Below are 20,072 nucleotides of genomic sequence, written 5' to 3' on the forward strand. Positions count from 1 at the left end.
ACTTTCAGGGAGCCAACCCTATTGGCTGGCTTTGTGTTATAAACCCCGATGGGGGCCAATAGGAAGACAGCCGAGGGTTGTGACCCCGCCACATGTGTCGCCTCCGAACAAAAAGTTTTTGTGCTTGAATCGGCAGTGGTTACTTTTTTAACGTTTGTATGTTAATAAAATATGAGAAAAAAGTGTGTGTGAATTTATTTTAAAGAGCACATTTCCGTCTGTTTGCCAGTTAAATCTGCGATGTCCCAGTTTTCCCTTTATTTTGTCTAGACAGCCTCCAGGATTAACAATTTCTCATGTTCTTGTCCTGATTTAAAAATAGCTCATCTTCCACATAAATAAAAAGAGTCATTTTTATCAGTACCACACATTTAACAAAGCCTTGAATGAGTTTGTAAATGCCCTGGATGCGCATTAAAGAAATTACCGACGTGTCCTTGACGTGATGCGACCAGACACAATTAAATGCTCCCAGTACTTGCTTATTTGGGATTTTCCATCTCCAGCCATCTGACTAGCTCTCTCACTTTGGCAGTCCTGGAGCACACTCTTGCCTAATATTGATTGGCCTGTCTGTGTGGAGACAGATGAATGCATTAGTACCCAGCTCACCCTGCCACTGGAAATATATTAAGTTCATGTATTAGGCACCCTGTCTGGTTGCCATGGAGATGCACCAGGAGTGAGGGACCGGGGAGAAGGAGGGAGGGGGCTGTAGGGATGAGGAGGATGCGAGACGAGTGGGGGATACAGGATGTGATGAGGCAGTCGACTTGATTTGTAGTCCCGCTCCCTCTTCCCTTTTTTTCCTCCACCTCTGTCTGTCACTTGTGTGTCCTCTCGTTCCCCTTTTCTCTTTGTGTCTCCTCGCTTCTTTCCGTTCTTTGTGCACCACTTTTCAAAATTCCTAAACTTCACGAGCCAAAATTTGCGCTTTCTCTTCCTCATTGCGTGGCTTTTCTCGCCCCTTTTGTTTTTAATATTTGTCTTTCATTCTCTGTGCTGCCACCCGTACACTACCACCACCACTTTCATTTATTGTATATTCTAGTTTTCTCTCAGGTTTTCTTGCTGGCTCCCTTCCCACTTTATCCCTACATGTACATAAGCATTTAACTCCCTCTTCATCTGCCCTTCTCCCCCCCCTCGCCGCCGCCGCCGCCGCCACCTCCCTACTTGGCTCGCTCCATCTCTGTGCTCTGCAGTAAAACTGGTGCATTGAGGCAGCAGGAAATGGGGACTGGAGACAATAGAAAGGAGGGAAGTGTTGAAAGGAGTGTGTGATTCCCTCCCCTCAAACCCTTGCAGCATGAGAAAACACGAGCAGGATACTTTCAAAATCCCCAGTCTCGCGTGGGATACGCACATGAAATTCATGTTTTATTTTTAAACCTCAGTTTCCAGTATATAAAGAAAAACCCTGGAATTTCCACATTTGTAGTCACCATGAGACGAGGATTTGAACAAAAACAGTTTACACAGAAACATGTTATTTCTGAGTTTAAAGCTTGTGCTGACAAAATGTGCACGGCGGTTTTGTGGCTTTTGTGCGTGAGCTTGCTGTTCAGCCCCTCTCTGAGCTGCTACCAGTGCTTCGTTGATGTGGAAGACAGCCTGCGTCTCTGCTGGGGTCACGTTTTGACTGAACACAGCGTTAGAAATGTTGACGCCTGCTTCAGTATGCTGGATCGGATATTCAACAGCGATGAGAGGGTGATAGCGGCCGGGAGAGTAGGTAAAAAATGGAACAGTAAAATGAGCAAACGAGCCCTAAACAGAGCATGTAAATGCGTTTGCGGTAAGAAAGTTGTCTTATACTTCGGTTCTATGCGTCTCCCTGCCAGGTAAAGGCTATGACAACCAGCTGAAGGAAATTCTGGATGCAGAGATCCTGCCGATGGTGGAGGAATTTGACAATATGCTGAATAACGGTAGCTAAACACCTGCTCGAGTAAATGAGTCTGTAGAGCGTAAGAATTGTTAAGTCAGGTCAGAAACAAAGGAATGAGAGGTCTCCAAAATGATGCCCTCAAGCATGCAATTTTCCAGGATGTTTTGAGACAAATATTTCTGTCCTCCTCCTCCTCCTCCCCATCCATCAGACTACGTCTATGAGCAAAGGTTGCAGACAGCAGCAGACAATTTCATTGCAGCTGCCTCCAAACTGCCTAGAGGTGAGACATGGTCTCTTTCTTTTTCCTTCATCTTTTCATGTACACTAGGGCCTATATTAGGTCATTACAGCTCCCTCTGATCTCCGTGCTATCTCTGTAATAAGCTAGTTACGTTATTACAGACTTTCAAATACTGTGGAGAATAAAGGAAGCAGTCAGGTTGAACTGACTTTTACTTCTGGATGCTGCCACTAACTCTAATAATTCTTTTCACAGTTTCTGGATGCTTCCCTCCATGCGGTCAGTGCTTTATTCTGGTTTGTCGTTTCAACATTTTCTGTCATTAGAAAGCAATTCTGCTGTAATCTGCGAATCAGTATATTATATTATATATATTCATGCACTTATCAGGTTTTCAGAGTGCAGGCGCAGAATACAACTGCATAACTTGCCAGTATGACTCCTGCGAATTCCCTCTCGACTGTCCAGGTGAGTATTGATGAATATAATATGACACGCTGGATTACTGATTCTGTTACATCACAGTTTTCAAATATGAGAGGACAAAAAAAAAAATAAAAATGATGTACTAATCCAGACTTGACATATTTTCCCCCTTCATAATCACCCGCAGTAGATCCTTGAAATGCGCTGCTTTTGATCCTTGAAATGCTCTTAGCTGAAAAGTCAGGATTTGAAAAAGAGACGGAGGAAAGGTTTTATTTCCACACGTTATATCTTTTGCATTGAGCCCCCAAGGTACTCTTTAAGTCCTTGGCTTCTTTATGCAAGGTGACAGTTGACTCCCACACACGACCGTATTCGTATCGACCCTGTACAGCACAGCCGCCGTTTAGCATACCATCACTTTTACTCCACTCCTCAGAGACCGGGCTTAAGTATTATCATTAAGGAGGGCTCAGACTGCAGGAGCTGCCCTCCTGTGAATGTTATCTGTTTGTTTGTGTGTTTGTGTGTGTGTGTCTGTCGGTGTACACGTGGGTGGCTATATGTTTATTTCAGTGGAGGAAATTAACGTAATGGAGAACAGCAGGAGCAGAATGTGGTGCGATGTGCCTTTTGGCTTGCCAGATGACATCGAAGTGATCTGGAGGTTTGCAGAGGAGGTACGCTCTGCATATGGTGAAACCACTCAGGTTCACTGCCATACCTTTAGACTAACACTTGAACATCTTTGTGAGACGCATGTATTGGCTAGATGTAAGAGGATCCCTCGCCTGTCGGTTTAATACCGTACGAAGCTGGAGCCAGCAAACTGTTAGCCTAGCTTAGCATAAAGAGTGGAAGCAGGTGGAAACAGCTAGCTTGGATCTGGTCTAAAAAAAACTAAACCAATAAATGAATAAAAAGTCTGCCTATGATTGATAGAGTGTAGTGACTTTGCCTTATTAACACTGTGACGTTCGTACTTCCTGTTTCCCAAAATGCTGAACTATCTTTAAACACTACTTTTATGCAGTCCTATTACATATGTCTTTGCATCCGTGCCAGTTAGCATAAACCCTTCCTGCATGCTGGCGCCCAAAATCTGTAAGTAGCCTATTTATTCCTTCAGGTGAAAACCCAGCAAACGGATCAGTTTAAAGAGGTGACAGCGGGGGTGGACAGGCTCTATTCCATCCCTTCAACCAGCCCGCAGCATCAGGGCACCTACCAGTGTGAGATATACTCGGGCCAGCGCTCCATTGTCAGAGTGTATTTCTATATCGCAGGTAACAAGTTCCACCATTTCATGAAAGACATATTTGGTAAAAAAATGTAGTTTATCAGTGGGAGATAGAAAAAGTAGCTCCTTCACTTGAGAGGAGAACAATCTTAAAAGATACAGATGTAATATTTTATGACCAGAAATAAATATGCTGAACGCAGAGGCTGTATGTGCTCAAAGGAATGTGGACTATATACAGTGTTATATAGTTTGATCATGTAAAATGTTACAGTTAATGACTGGTTTGAAACCAAGTAGACAAAGAGGCAATATATTACATAAGTTACAATACAAATCAAAATGTTTTCTCTTTCTGTTCTCCATATTGCTTCTCTCTCTCTCTCTCTCTCTCTCTCTCTCTCTCAGTGACCCCCCAGGTAGTGTCAGGCCACACAGAGCTGCAGGAGATATTTGACCTGTCTCTGCTCCCAGGAGGCCGGTTGCTCCCTGCGCCTGGTGGATCTCCTCCCTCCTCCTCCCTCCTCCTCCTCCCAATCCTTCTCACCGCCTGTTTAACTGCTTCACTGCTGATGCTCCTCCTCTCCCTGGGGTAAAACAAAGCTATTCATTCCCATAACATAACACATTAAGAGCAAAAAAACAAAAATTAATAAATAATGCGATGCACACCTCTCCTGTGACAATACGACGCCTTATGCCAGGTTACATTTCATTTCACGTCTCACGCGTTTCTTTGGGCTATTTCAGAGCGTTGTATTGGTCGTCAATACCAGAGCAAATACCAGAGCAAACAGAAGGAGGAGGTGATCTAGGATTCTGAGAGTTGAGACGATCCATGTTGTGCATTAAAGGCATTTCATCCAGCCCTCGGTGTTCCACAGATCCTTACGTCATAGTTTGCAGAAAACTTGTGTGCGATTTCTTCCACCACTAGAGGACAGGGTGCACACCTGTCCTGTGTTACTGGTAACAACCACATTTATGCTCATGTGTTTGACTGAAAGCACTGCTACTATTATATAAACTAAGTTTCTGTACTCACTGTGAATTCATATTTCAGCTGCTTCTTCTTCTTCACTTTATACTTCGAATTATGTCAGAGGGAAACAGCTACAGTCACTTGCAAATTTAGAACTCACATAATGTATGTCACGTATATGAAGAGCTTCTAAAATATGAACTTTTCACAGTAAATAATGTGTGGTTAAAAATAACTCCACATCAACAGCTACAAGAAAAGATGCCTCTTGAAGAAGGTGCGTTCGTCTTAAAACCTCCAAAATAATCTAGCAGCAGGACACGAGTGAACAAATCATACAATGAAACTCTAGAAGTGACCAGTTTCTGAAATTAATCTTTACGAAACATGTGATAGTTCTTGTCTATGACTGGTACCAGACAGCTTAAAGAAAGTGTTCAGACATATAGATATATTGTTTGCTCCAGAGGCTGGGCCGGATCTGGAAAAGATGACAATGATAAGATCCATCAGACACAGATACAGCACAACCAAAACATGTGCAAGGGACCCAAGGTACTTTTGCATTCAGACGGTGTGGAAATGGAACTTCACTGCGGTGACAGGAAGTGTGGGAGAATCAGATAACCAGTATTAGTCAGGACAACAGGCAGAGGTGTAATGAAAGAGGGGTATGAGCTTAAACTGACTGCATCAAGCAACAGTTGTGTCTAAAAGGAAAGGAAAATGGAACTACCAAGAAGATAAAGGTCAACAAAAAACAAAACAGTAGTACCTACTGGTGGCCACATGGTGGCAGCAACATACAGACTGCAACTGATCTCCTCTATAAGAAATCATCCTTAGGAACATCTTAGGAGAAAACAGGCTTTAGTCTCAATTCACATTGAACTTTACATTAGACATGTGGTCCAGAGAAAATGTGGTTGCCAAAACGGAAAAACAACATTGACAAAAACCAATATGAATCATCATCAATGTGTTGAGAATAGGGAACTATGGCAAAAGTACTAAAATGTGACACTGCCGTCATAATGAACTACTCAAAGCTGCATGTGTCTTCCAGTCAAGAGAGTGTGATAAGGGTCATTAAGCAACAGATTCAACTAAAAACTAGTGTAAAGGTAGAAACATGCCCCAAATCTCATGAAAAAGGGAGCAGCGGCGTACTCAAGGTTCCCTCAGGTGAATGACACTTACACTCAAATACAACAGTATACATGATCATCCTCACAGGCACGTCCATAAAGACTGTCTCACAATGGACAGAGGAGACAAATGTCAGTGACAGGTCATCAGAAAAGTCAAAAGAAAAGAGGACTTATATCACGCTATAGAAAACAATAACTAAAATCTTTAAGTTCTGAGCAAATACCATGACACCATGCACTGGCTTTAATGGTCTGTCATGTCAGCTGAACTAGAGAAGACTGGTCTCTGGTTGATAGCGACACTCATTTTAACCGATAGTAAAGATCTCTTGGCTTATTTTTTTCATCACATTTGAGGCTGTTTTAATTAGCTGGACATCAGGAAGAAATAACTATGTGATGTGCCATATGGTGGCATGTTGATGACAAAACGTTGCTTCAAATGGCAAAAGTTTGACACATCAAAGTGAAGGGGCAGCGTTCAGCCACTAGGTGTCAGCAATGTTACGAGATCAGAAACAGATCACGCTGTGTGTATATGAACTCTCCTTATTTTTAATAAATAATTAAATGGCTGAGGAAATACAAGGTCTAATTTCAGTTTGAATGTAGAAATGGATTTAAACAACCTTCATGATATGAGTGAAATGCCATAGACATGCATTACAGAAATGTTTTGAAACTTAATGAACACAAACAACTGGTTATTATTTAACTACACTTGTTAATACCGTATCAGCTGAATATGGTATTTGTATTTCAATGTGAATAATAAATGCTCCAGCTTCACATGGTTGTATACAAAATAATAACATGGGGAAGAATGCAAAATTTAATAGAAAATGAATTAAGTTTAGATAGATATAACTAAGGTAAAGTGCTTCAGAAAGCAAAGCATTTACTCCTTGTGCTCATTGCCCATGTGTTAATTAAAGCCATAACAATTCCAGTTGAACACAGATTCATGCAGTGTATATTTAGATTGTATCTGACATATGATCCACCATGCGTTTTTGCTTTTAAGTTGCATACGTCATGACTGGAAATGCATGCATGACCTACAATACTCAATGCATTTCTGATTTCTTTTCCATACAGTGCTGTCGCTCTGTGACACCTCGCTCTTGTAAATGCTGATTTAGTTTCTCTCATTCTGAAGAGTGAGAACACTTGATGAAAAACAGAACAGAGTGTTTATAGCTTGTACATTTTCATTCCCAGCAAGTTGAACACACAGGTATTGACGAGTACACTTCAGCACAGTGATTGTTGCATAGTTGCTAAGAACCTCCTGTTATGTTCTCCTGAGTGCAGATCAACACACAACCGCAACAGTGGTCGGTGGTTCCAGGTACAAGAAGGAGATATCGCCCAGCTCGGGCACAGTCCGTTCTCCTGGGCATCACATCAATACCTGCGGTTTGCTGGAAACCCTCATAGCACCCATTGTTAGGGAGGCAGGGGGGTCGCGTCTGATAAAAGTTACACAGACCAAAGCTTTCAGCGGCTAATTCATGTGATGAAAAGTCAAACAAAACAGCCAAGGCCTTATCTGAATCTGAGTCAAGCAGCACACTTTCAGCATCCGCTTAAAAGTTAGAGGCCTCAGAGTAATTACATTTAAGTAAAAATATGCTTTAAAAATACAAATGCATGTTAAAAAGCTGAGTTTAGATCACCACACCTGTTCATGGTCTCTTTTGCATGTTGTTACCGGCCTCATGTCGAAACAGAAACAAAGTTACATTAGGTTTCTTTATTCCTTTGTGAAGTATAATGTGAAGTTTCTGTTTCACAGTTATTGTATCTATCTGTAAGTCTTGAAGGGAAACGTTGCCATAGTTTTCGGTATTGGATGGGAATTAGGTTTGTGGTTGTGACTTTCTGTAATTTTATTCAAACTTAATGCTTAATGTTCTCCTTGCTTCGGCTGAGATAAATTTCTCCTATAAAGCCTTATATCTGACAATAAAGGATGAAATACTAAACATCATTCTAGTAGAGCAGCCTGGGGGTCAAAACAAGAGGATATTTTGATGCCATTGGCCTCATACACTTTGAAAGTCTTGATAGGATGAAATATAACTTTGCCAAAATGTAGAATAATGCACATAAGATACAATTGTGTTGGATAATGGTCAAAACTTATCCATGTTTAGTTCTTGACTACACGTTTTTGTGCTAATACAGTACTACACATACATTGGTGTGTTTTGGTGTACCACTGTGGCCCCTCAAGATGCACCACTGCTTTAGTTTCAATTTAAAGTAATTAAAGCACAAATATAATGTGTTCCCACATTTTTCTCGTAGAGTTATGACTGTTCAACCATTGTTCATCAAGTAAACTTCACGTCTTGCTCCCTTTACAAGTATGTAGTAGTACATAGTGTGTTAATACCCTGTTACTACACTGAAACTTTGGATTGATTATACTGCATGTTGTGTGCTGTACTTGAAAACATTCCTAAGCCAAGTAGACAAAGCTTTTGCCGTGCCACAGACGACGGGAGGCAACCCAGTATACCAGTGCGCTCTGAATAGATATCACACTTGAAATAGAGACAAACATAGGTTTGTATCTTCTCCTTCTTCTTTGGATTAGCATTGATAATAGAAATTGGGAGAAAAAAGTAGTGAATTTTACACTGACTGTTTTCTCTTAAATGCAAGCTAGATGACGACTATGACAGTCTAACATTATTGGAACCTGTGAGCAAGTAAACTGGCACAAATTGAAAAAAAAAATAAACATAAAGAGATTTCTGCTGAACCTCCGTAGTAATTCTCTGTGAACTAATGTTTCTTCTTGGTGGAGAAAACACAATATGAGGACAGAGCGAGTTCTGTGAGCCTTTTAAACCTCTCGTGGAGTATCTAAATATAGTCAGACATGACTCAACACTGGGTTTTTCTTTTAATTGGCAGATTGCTTGTATTTTTTCCTCTGGGTTGCTCAGTTACCAAAGCAACCTGTGAAGCACGATGACAGGCGGAAATGTAAGCTATATGCATGTGAAATGGTATCTGACTTATTTTTTTGCGTTCTACTCTGGATTTTATTAGTCATGTTTGCCTAGCGTTACGCGCGTGTCTGAGTCTTTTTCACAATTCTCTCATTGCGTAACAGTAACAGGCAACACAGAGGCCATGGCGCCATAAGCATCTGTATGGGACCATGTCAAAAAACATTTGCAGGTGTCAGTGCTGACAGAGTCATACATCTTTCTTTTGCTTTGGATTTTTTGTCTCTTCATAATTGCTGTAATTCCTTTAGTTAGCCTATAATTGATAAAGGATTTAATTTAGGTGTACAGCGTTGGACACCCATAATAATACTAGAAAGCACCAGTAGTCTCTTCATTTGCATTTTATCTTAATTTAAAAGCAATTGTAAAAATGTGAATAAGCTACTATAATGAAAGTTTAATGTATAAAAAGTCTCTCTTCTTGAAAAAAAAGGTTTCTTGAAGCTACTTGGATGGGTTTCGCCACCCATCCAAGTAGCTTCTTCAGTTCAGAGGCAAAACAAGTCCTACAGCCTGCCAGTATGACCTGGATGACTGAGAACCTTCACAGACATATTGTGTTAGAGTATGTGTAGAGTATTGTAGTTTTCATGCATAAGTATCTCAAGCAGAAATGACCTGATTTAGATGAGAAAAACAACACCATCGTACCATTTTCACAGTCACACTGACTCAGTATGGTTTAACAGTCTGTTTCAGTAAATTCACAGGTTTTGAAAACGGCTTAAATATTTGTCCCAAACGGGGCCAGCTTTATCATTTCTCCTCAATGAAATGGAATAAAATGTAATGACGCAGTTTTGATGAAGTCACAACATAATTACAACAAAGAATCTTGAATGGTTGTTGTGACGTTAAGAAAACGGCTTTGACGACATCAACACTGAGTGAGTTAAAAAGCCTTTTGATCACTTTCTGCTCCGGTGATGTCAAAAAGTTTGGGGAAAGTAGTGGCCTCTGATTAGTGACTCTCGGTATGCTGCTTCAAACTATGTGTTTTTGCGCAGTTTCCAGTAAATGATGGTGGCCCCGCCAGTATGACTGTTTGTGCTGCAGCTGAAAGCTGAAGGCTGAAAGCAGAAAGTGGCTTGGGGAACACCCTTGGTTTAATCTGTCCAACCATTGTCTGCCAAAAATAACAAAATGATCCAACACAGTTGCCCATTCTTATTATATATATGCCCATTCTCTCATCCCTGCTCTTTTTGGATTCCTTTCTTCCTTTCTTTCTTCGCTGGAGCAGAAAGAAAATTAAATGTAGATCATAAATTTAATGTGGAAAATAGAGGATCAGTAATGGCAACCACAAGCCACACCAACAAGCAAAGTGGAAAAATCTGTTGTGTTTATTGTCTTGTTGTGTAGAACATGTGACCACTGTATCATTATCTCTCATATAGTACTGATCTCTTTGTATCTACCGCAACACTTTCTGTCGTGTTAATTTTTCCCACATATCACTTTTCTTTACGTCATCAGTGCGGCATCACAGTCATCACTATGGCTTTCATAACTACTGCAGATTGGTGGTAAAGCTTATCACATGCAGTTAGACTGATAAAGTTTGGTGAGTAAGATGACACAACATTTCTGCTTCCCATTCGTAAAAGACCAAGCGTGCGCCCCAACATGTGCGCCAGCTGATGTCAGAGAGGGGAGGCCCAGACAGGGTGGGGGAGGACAAGCTAATTGAAAACAGACTCAGAGGGAAGTGATGTTTGGCTTCGTCACACCATTGGTTTGATCCCAAGCCCCCCACCCCCACACCCCCACACCCCCCACACCCTCTCTTCCTGACTAATTAAAATCCTAACTGTGCAGAAGCTTGTTTCATGTAGTAAATAACCTCAGGGCTCTGAAGTTCACTCTGGCTGGATGTTGCCATGAGAGCCCAAACGTGGGATAACTTCGCGTAATCTAGTGAGCAACACCGCTGATAAGGAAATTCATCATGTGAGAAAATATTCTAGCTGTTTGAAACACCATTAGTGACTCACTGGCAGAAGTGTTTCCTGATCTCCCAGTGGTGTTGTGGTTATCTAGTCATGATGTACAGCTGCAAAATCATTGCCTCAAACATGTATTTAAAGGCAACATCTGTGAAATGTGATCTTCTACAGCATAGGCCACACAACACAGTCCCATCCCGTTATTTATTGTAGGTTTTATTCTAGACACCAACACTCTTGTCTCACAGAACTGCGTATACTTCTCCTCCCACCTCTCTGATCATGTCTCTCTGATGGGATGTTTTTCATTGCTGTCAGTAAACTCCTTCTTCTCCTCGTCCTCATGTGAAACACTTTGGTGTACCTCAAGGTTCTGTCCTGGGTCCTGTTCTGTTTGAGCTTAATATATTAAGTGTTTTTAAAGTTATCTCTTACCAGTGATATACAGATGATATTTAATTATATTTTGTGTTAAAAGACTTTTAGTAGCTCATTATGAGTAAACAAAAGTTCTTATTTATTCTTAAAACTGAAAGTCTCTCCCTTTTAATTAGAAGAGGCACACCATTACTAAGCAGCTTAAGATCAACCACTTATTCTCTTCTCTTACTTCAACCTCATAGTTTCCTTTTCTTTTTATAAATGTGCATATATATTTGTTCTTTCTAAATTTGTAAAGCATTTTGAGCTACACTTTGTGCACGGAAGGTCATATAAGTACATTATAATCTCCATTACGTTTATTGTTAGGCCAATCTTTTGGGTCCTTTTGAGAAGAAATACAGCATCCTGCATTAAAATACCACTTGGCAACAGAAACAGTGCCGACAGTTTTATATAAGAGAGCCCATTCAAGCTCATTTCGTCCCATTGTTCATTTCATTCACATTTTAAGTAGCAATTCCATATAGCTGTACTTATTAACAAAACCTTTCCACTGATAATTCCTCCTCGCCCACACCTACAATCAAAATAGGCAGGTGCACTTGACTTGTGCATTAATGCTCTTTTGAGGCTAATCTGTATAATGAAGAGCCACTTTAATGTTTACACAACCAGAAAGACCTTGTTTATGACGTTTGTACAGATCATAAAGATGTCCCTGTTTATTGATTGTCTGTAGGTTTGATGCAGTGTTGCTCCTCATCTTAACAACAACCAAGCAGGTCCACAATTTTTTTCCTGGCATTGCAAAGAGTCACTCCCTCTGCACTTTTACTGCTCTCTAAAAAGCTATGAAGGAAAAGCTTCACCCTATATACAAATATTTCCAAATAAAACAGAGCTCACAGGTCCTCCTAATGTCAAAAAATTCACTTGAAGATGATTAAAATCCTGCTTTCCCACCCAGCACTATAACTGTGAAACTGTCTTTACTCATTTTATTTTTACTTGTAAACACTATAAAAACATCGGGTCTAACAGAATGGACCTAAACTCAAGCCGAAGAATTGAGATTTTTCTTGAGATATTTTACAAACACCGATTATTTATATGCAGCCTTTCTGTGTGGAGTTTGCATGTTCTCCCTGTGTCTGCGTGGGTTCTCTCCGGGTACTTCAGCTTCCTCCCACTGTCCAAAGACATGCTCGTTAGGTTCATTGGTGATTCTAAACTGGCCACAGGTGTGAGTGTGAATGGTTGTCTGTCTCTGTGTTAGACTGGCGACCTGTCCAGGGTGTACCCCTTCTCTCGCCTGATGACAGCTGGGATAGGCTCCAGCGACCCTTCACAGGACAAGCGGTTACAGAAGATGAATGAATGAATGAATGCATTTTAGTCATTTGTAAATTCTTTATAAAAGGTAAGTTTTTTAAAATTACATCTCAGTGCTGCACAGTCTAATTTCACTGGTAGATGATTCTCAGGCACTAGGGATAGTGCTATCTTGTCTGCTTGCTATTCTAGTGATTCATCATCTTGGGAAAGCATTCAGTAAAGGAAAGAATGATATTATACTCAATTTCTGTGTTTACATTAAGATTAGTTTTCCATTTACAAATGCCTCATGTAACCTCCTAGGTCAGAACTGACTCTCCAGTCTGGTCTGATCCGAAGGAATTTACAGTCAGTTTGAGAGGGGTGATATAAGCTTGTTGATAATCCAGTTCGTTGAAAGTGTCTAATGACCATGTAACTGTTCAATCCGATCGTTTCATTCTGCACGTTTGCCCCACATGTGGTAAACATCAGTTGACATGAGGAGTTTCTGGGAGAGGCAGAAACTGGACAGCAGGAAACAGAACTGGTCTGGATGCCAGTATGACCAAGAGGCTTGAAATGAAGAGTTGTTTGAAGAAACAACTCTTCTGTTGAATGAATTTGAAGTTTTCAAGCTGTGAAAAAAAAAAAATGCTTTTTCTTTCTTTCTGTTTCCTGCAAATCTGACTCTCCACAGCGGCCACAACCACTTTACCACAACCACAAATATCTCATCTGATCATTTTATTTAGCGTCCACGATTTTTTATGAGATTATTTACAATGACGGCCCTATTGGTGTCCGACGAATATGATTTTTCTTTCTGTTTCATCAATTAAAATAACTTCATGTTTTAGATGCTTATGAGTAGCATGAAGCATAATTTTATATCTTAGTATTTATTACTTATTATTTTTTTTAGTATCGCTAAGCACCTCTTCATGATCACACTGATTTACCATGTCAACTTTTCTAATATTTTCTGTTACAATGTGATTTTGATCCAAGCAAAACAGAAATGTTCCTGTTAGAAAAATATTTTATTTGGGCACATTTTCAACAAACTTTTCACATTTTCATAACATTTCCAGCCTGCGCAACAAATGTATTGCTTAGAAAAGAACATACATATAAAACATCCATGTTTTCCATTTTCTCTGTGATATATATAAAAAAACAAAGTGCATCTCAGATACTTCACATATCAATATTAGACACACAGCAACTATGTAAAATGCCATATTTAATGTCCCCTTCGTCTCATGTTGCAGTAAGTGACTTCATACTTTGGTTCAGTTTTCTCAAATATAAACCTTTTTCCGTTTCTCACTGCTCCATATTCTAACTGCAGGTTTCTATATGTTCAAGTAATGCTGCGCAAAGTGTCAATCATGATCCAGTGCAAAAACACCAACAGCGGTGAAGTCGACCAAACTGGCACAGTGACGCACGTTTAAGTTAAAAATCTTTGTGTTGTTAAAGTAATCTACACACAGTACACGTACACGTGGACATATCTGAAGACAAAAATACATTCTACGAGCTTTTGAAAATATTCCTTGCCCACATATCTTAAAACAACATTACTTTTAAATAGAAGTCTTCTTTTGATGCCATTAATAAATATCTGATGGGCCATCTCTTCAGTCGTCATCTCACAAAGAGAAACCTGAGAAGTGCGTGGACTACAAAAGCCCACAGTACAGTTTCTTTTAAATGTGCAACACCATCCTCATATCAGTTTAAACGTTTGTTCCTATATATTAGTGACCATCCTGGTTCGGAGTGTATGGACGTATTCAATATTACAATACTTATTCCCCTTTGTTGAGTTTGTTGTTTAGCAGCTGCACGAAACACCCCTGTCCCTCAGTAACGTGAGACAAAATAAATATTTATCAACTTGATAAATGGTTGAATTCAAATAAATTATCTTACCCCTCCAGACCTACACACTTGAAACATTGTAACTTCCGGTTCGTTTCCTACATAACCTGCGGAACCACACCCAGTAGAGGAATATCATGAGCAACCAATAGCACGTGTAGGCCACACAACCAAAGATAAGGAATCTGGTCTCAAGCAACTTAGCTGGAGTCGACCAGTCCAGCTGACTCTCTCTATAGATTGTGTAACCGAACCCGCTTAATAAAATGGCAGCCCACACCGACAGGGGAAGGAGGGGGATGTAGTTACCTACGATCTTACGCCTGCCTGACGTTCCCCAACTGCTTTTGTTCATCGTGAGAATGGCAAAGTACTTAGCAGGCAGCAAGCTGGTCATGTACAGGGTCGAGTAGAGCGACATGAACACCATCCCCATGTCCCTCCGCAGAAGGCACGCGTAAGCCGCCTTCGCCAGCCCGATGAGCTGGATGCAGCACAGGATCCAGAGGACGTCCCACAGCGAGCCCGTCCAAAACAGCTGGATGATTGTGGCAGTGACAAAGAAGGGGAAAATGCCCGAGACGATGGACTCGTAGGTCATCCAGAGATGGTGCTTGTGCCACCACATGGCGTTGTAGAGCCACTCCCGAAAGTAAGACTTCGTCCAGCGAGTCTGCTGGTTGAGCCAGCGAAGGAACTGAGCAGGAGTCTCGGTGTAGCATTTTGAGAGTGCTGTGTACCTAGAGTAGATGATAGAAAAACCACATATTAAAACATTTCCTATTTGACTTTGTGACATCACCTATTGTGTCCTATGTCATTTATGTGCATAATAATAATAAAGATGGAGCGTACTTTGTGGCGTAGCCCATGCTCAGCATGCGGTTGGTGAGATGCCTGTCGTCACCAAATGTGCAGTGAGTTCCTAAAAACATCTGGTTGTACCAAGACTCCAAAAACTGCTGAAGGATGTCGTTCCTGTACAGACCTTAAAGGAGAAATTGAAAAGAAACGTTAGCTGTGAAATGTTACAACACAACACTTTTCTCCTACTGCTTCTTTCACAGAAAAAAAAAAAAGTAAATTAGTCTTTGCTCTTACCCAAAGGTCCACTTATGCAGGACACACAGTTGAAGAAGGACTGGCAGGACCTTTCTATGTTAAAAGCCATCCAGTAACGAAGGCTGCTCATGAAGCTGATGTATGAGTCTTTGAGGTTCAGGATCATCACGTCTCCTCCCACAGCGCCATACTTAGGGTTGCTCTCCAAAACCTTACACAGCTCCACGGTGGCCAAAGTGTCCAGCTTAGTGTCTGAGTCACACACCTGAGGAAAGAGAAAGACGTGTTACTGGAAGTGCAAAACATAAAAAGAACATATTTCGTGAACATGTTTGAGCGTAAAAAAGTAGATACCTGTATATAATCAACCGATGATCCGAGGGCTTTGAATGCTGTGTACATCACCTCCCGCTTCCCTCCCCACTTCTGCATGATGCACACACACCTCTTGCTCCGGATCAGGTGCTCTACTACTTTTCTCTGCGGATCCTCTCCTATCACATGATCAGCATCCCCTCCTGGGCCCATTTCTGCACCCATTTCCGCATCTTTCTGGACCTGGGTGGGGTCCCACGTATGATAGTTGTTCTTCCAAACATAACAGCCGGGATCCTCATCCGCAAACACCTCTCTGAACATCTCCATCATGTATCGGTCGTCATCTGAGTTCCCGTCCACCACCATGATGATTCGCAGCAGCTCGGGGGGATACTTAAGGGCCTTAATGGAGTTGAGACACTCTCTGAGATAGTCAGGGTCCTCCTGGTAAGCCGATATAGTGAAGCCAATTGTTTTGGTGTAGGTGCACGGGGCTGTGCGAGCTTTCATTCGCTTGTGCTCAATGAAAGCGAAGAGACTCTGGACCAAGAGGTGGACCGAGAGAAGGAGTCCGTAAAAGCCAAAGGAGACGATTCCATACACGGAAGTCACCAGCTGGAAGCCCTGACCGTAGGCCCACACCATCACGCCCAAGACCAGCAGGGCGAAGAGGAACGTGAGGATGATGCGGACTATTGTTCCCAGCTTCTTCAATAAACGTTTCAGCTCCATTGTTTCTTTACCTAAAGGACACAAAGACACCACATGTTGGTGTTCAGCTCGTAAAGACAGGATGCATGTGCGACTAAAAGTCTTTTACGGGTGCCGCATCGAAAAAACAGCATTCTGACAGAAGATCTACGCAATGTAAAAAGACAAAGATACAAACGTTCCCGTGTAAAATTAGCTCAGCTCATTTCAGACACACAACTTTTGCTTTCACTAGGCCTATGGCTTGTAAACACTTAAAGGATGGAGTCTCACTGCATGAGGTCATACTAAAAACGTACACAGACTCAAGTCTGGGGAAAAGGGTGTTGCGTGGAATCAGTCGTTTTATGTCGACAGTTTGTAAGTTAACAAGCTCAAACTTGGAAAATAATACAACTTGCAGATGCTACGAGCTCCAGTATTGTCTTTAAGATCCTGGAAACTGAGGCTGTTAAAGAACGTGTGCCGCCGACAAGGACGCCCACCTAGACCAGTGCAGGTGATATACTGTAGAGCCAAAAGATGAACTAGTCTGTTTAAATAATTAATCTTTAACTTTGAGTCATTACATTTGATCTGCTTATGTCAGTTTTATTTAGGTAGTCAAATAAACTGAAGAATTAAAACTAATATTTTATTTTTTCCTGTAGGCTATGTGCTATGAATAAACAATGAAATTGAGGCTTTGCTACAATCTGAACTGAAACATCACAAACACACAGAAACGAGTAACAGTTAACACGTGTGTTTGAATAACTGCTCTTATTAATAAATAGCCAAACAACACGATAAATAACTGAAAGAATAAAAATCAATTTGATGTGCATCTTATCAGTCTTACCTTTTTGGAGAACCGAGATTTTTTTAAATTTATTTATTTATTTATTTCCAATTTCGTATTTTTCAAGTCAAATAACTGGAAGCGTTTTGTTTTTGTTTAAATGTGATCCTAGGGATTTAAATTCACTTACACAGTGAAGCAATTGCTCAGTGAAACAGGAGCAGGCATGCGGATAAATCAGTAGAAAGTCATTTATTTTAAGCCTACCTGATGTCAAGTTTCCCTCCAGGCTTTAAAGTTGCGAGACATCCACTCGGAGTTGCTCTTGTCGGGGAGCCGGTGTGAAGTTGGTTGGCTTTTACTACTGGATTAAGTTGGACTGGAGATGGAGCCATGTGCGCGCTGTTTTATGCGCGCCCCCGCTGACTCAGCCTGACTCAGGAGGGAGGCGGAGGTCCCTGTCTGAGGATAGAGTTGTGCGTGGGGTTGATTTGTTTCTTCATCTTTGCCATGGAGATGTTTCGTCTGTGACCTCCGACAAACCATTGTGCCGCTGCAACGAATGAATTTCCCAAACGTTTGGGTGGGACCCTCAAACATATGTGTGAAGACCATCAGGGGTTTAATTCATTCATTCATCCGGTCACTCACTCCGTTATTCTTTCATTAATTTGTTTGTTTGCTTGCTTGTTTGTGATCCAGATTGTCTGCCTGTCTGCTCTTGATCAGCTGATTGGCTATCAATCAATTGATGGGAGGGGGCAAAGAAAAGAGAAAAGTATGGGCAAAGTAGGATTGAGAACTGAGATGAAGAGAGAAAAACGGGGATAACAACTTTATAAAAAAGAGAAATAGAAAGCCAAAAAGTTATTCTTACGTCTTCTGCCTGAACTTAAGTGAGAATAAGTTAATTCATGTGTAACTTCCTGGAGTTAGTGTGGATTGCCAGAGAAGAAAACGTCTCGTCCTTCAGAGATAATTGCCCACAGTGAGTTACATCCAGCTTGTTCACTAGTTGGATGTTGCCCTCTGCTGGCTCGGGTGTGAAACTGCATGTGGGGAAAAAAATAAAAAAATTAGAGGGGTAGAAAAGTGAAAGTGGAGACTTTTTAAAGCAAATGGGGGAGGACTCCAAGCTGGTGTCTTGGAGGGAAATGAAATAATGTCTGTTTTCTAGTGCCTGCACCGTACTTAAGAGGAAAAAGAGCTCTCTTATATGGTTCGCTGTGCGGCTGCCACCGTCCTAACTTAACCATGATTACATCCCTGGAGAGTCATTTCGCAGGCAAATCTGTTGACCGCTCACGAAAGGTCCACACCCTTAGCCACTGGAGCTGGCCTGACCCGTCAACGCGTTTCATGTCAGACCCAAATAGAAGCCACCGGGGAGCTGATGTCATGTGTGTGTAGGGATGGTGGACTGACTTGATTCACTGTATTTGTTCCTGTGTGTGATTATTTTCCATGAGATCTGTTTTTGTTTTCATTCGTGCGCTTTACAGTGAGTCGTGTTTTGTTCAGTGAGTGTAGCGACGTGTTCGGGTTTTGTCAATATTGATTCGTCTTCCACAATATTTATTTTTATTTTTTTTGCTATGAAAAACTTCTTCTTTGCTTCTGTGTCCTGTTTACGTCTCAATTTGTACGAGGAGGTTGCGGCTAAACGGCTGGTTTCCACTATCGTATGTCTGGCTAATCATTATAGTCACTGAGGGCCAAGCTGCACTGGTAATGTGGCCACTTCAAGAGCATGAACTCTAAAGCTCACTGCAGAAGGATAAGACGGCTTTAACCAGCCTGCCCTAAACTCTAAGTAGCTCGCAAACATGGTTTGTGGAATTCCAAAGGATTCAAAACACGGACATCTGTGTTACCAGGATCTACATCTTGTCCAAGATCATGCTTCGAGCATGCTGTATAGCAATGAGAGCTATTTTTTGTGCATGCTACAAGCCCTCAGAAACCTCATTATGGTTCGTTCTTTATGTGTTGGTCAAGCAAATGCCTGGTGACTCACACATCTGTTCTGCGCCACACCCAAGCACCCACAATCAATCATTTTGGGATCTTCTGATGGAGCATTTCCACACGTGCACCTGATGCCGTTTGATTAGCAGTTGGAGGCCCTGTTTGTCTCTCGCAAAACGTTCAGACTGAACGTGGAATCTCATATATCATGCAATAAACTGCAGATTAAAAAGTTGCTGCTGAGTCAACCGTCTTAAGTACCACATCTGCAGCAGTGCTCCGTAATCAGCAATTGCTCTGCCTGAGTGTGCGGCGTGCGTTACAGTTTCCACCCACAGAGAGCAGTGTGGCAACATGTTTTGCCCCTCGTGATTTACTGTCGGGTGACTGTAAATGTGAGGTTTGTTCCTTGACGACTGAGGCATCTACGAGCACCAAGCTCGTCTGCCCATTCATTGTCGAGCCGTTCGGAGTCGTCGCAAATGCTGTGACATCCTGAGAGGCAGCTAGATCGGTCACGCTCGGTGATACTTGGCATTTTGATTAACAGCCGCGCTTTCAAAAGCTATGAATTACACACAAGTGGTTTTTGTGTCCCGTATACTGATGACACGCTTTTACTTATGGCAAAATCGCTGTCTGTCAGTTTACCTCGAGGAGAACTTTAGCTCCTTGTACAAGTACTCCCTACTGTGTGTTTCACAGGACGTTGTATTCAATCACACACTAATA

The 20,072-nt window shown here is 41.5% G+C and overlaps 2 protein-coding genes across 2 annotated transcripts; one reads left to right on the top strand and one right to left on the bottom strand.

Annotated features, from left to right (window-relative positions):
• Positions 1-1,521: 1,521 nt before the first annotated feature.
• spaca6 (sperm acrosome associated 6) lies at positions 1,522-5,005 on the top strand (the record flags this gene model as incomplete). Its single annotated transcript, XM_084557408.1, has 9 exons — positions 1,522-1,735; positions 1,845-1,931; positions 2,103-2,174; positions 2,391-2,414; positions 2,526-2,603; positions 3,138-3,241; positions 3,691-3,847; positions 4,210-4,393; positions 4,552-5,005. 9 exons carry the CDS (start codon positions 1,522-1,524, stop codon positions 4,622-4,624), a joined length of 993 nt encoding a protein of 330 aa, XP_084413534.1. The 3' UTR covers positions 4,625-5,005.
• Positions 5,006-13,461: 8,456 nt separating this feature from the next.
• On the bottom strand, positions 13,462-16,662 carry has1 (hyaluronan synthase 1). Its single transcript, XM_084556696.1, has 4 exons — positions 15,917-16,662; positions 15,602-15,827; positions 15,356-15,488; positions 13,462-15,240 (listed from the first exon to the last, which is right to left on the bottom strand). The coding sequence occupies exons 1-4, from the start codon at positions 16,610-16,612 to the stop codon at positions 14,562-14,564; spliced, it is 1,734 nt and encodes a 577-aa protein (XP_084412822.1). The 5' UTR covers positions 16,613-16,662; the 3' UTR covers positions 13,462-14,561.
• Between the last annotated feature and the right edge of the window lie 3,410 nt (positions 16,663-20,072).

The sequence above is a fragment of the Chelon labrosus genome (genome assembly GCF_963514085.1).
Source record: "Chelon labrosus genome assembly, chromosome: 12".
Taxonomy (NCBI): Eukaryota; Metazoa; Chordata; class Actinopteri; order Mugiliformes; family Mugilidae; genus Chelon; species Chelon labrosus.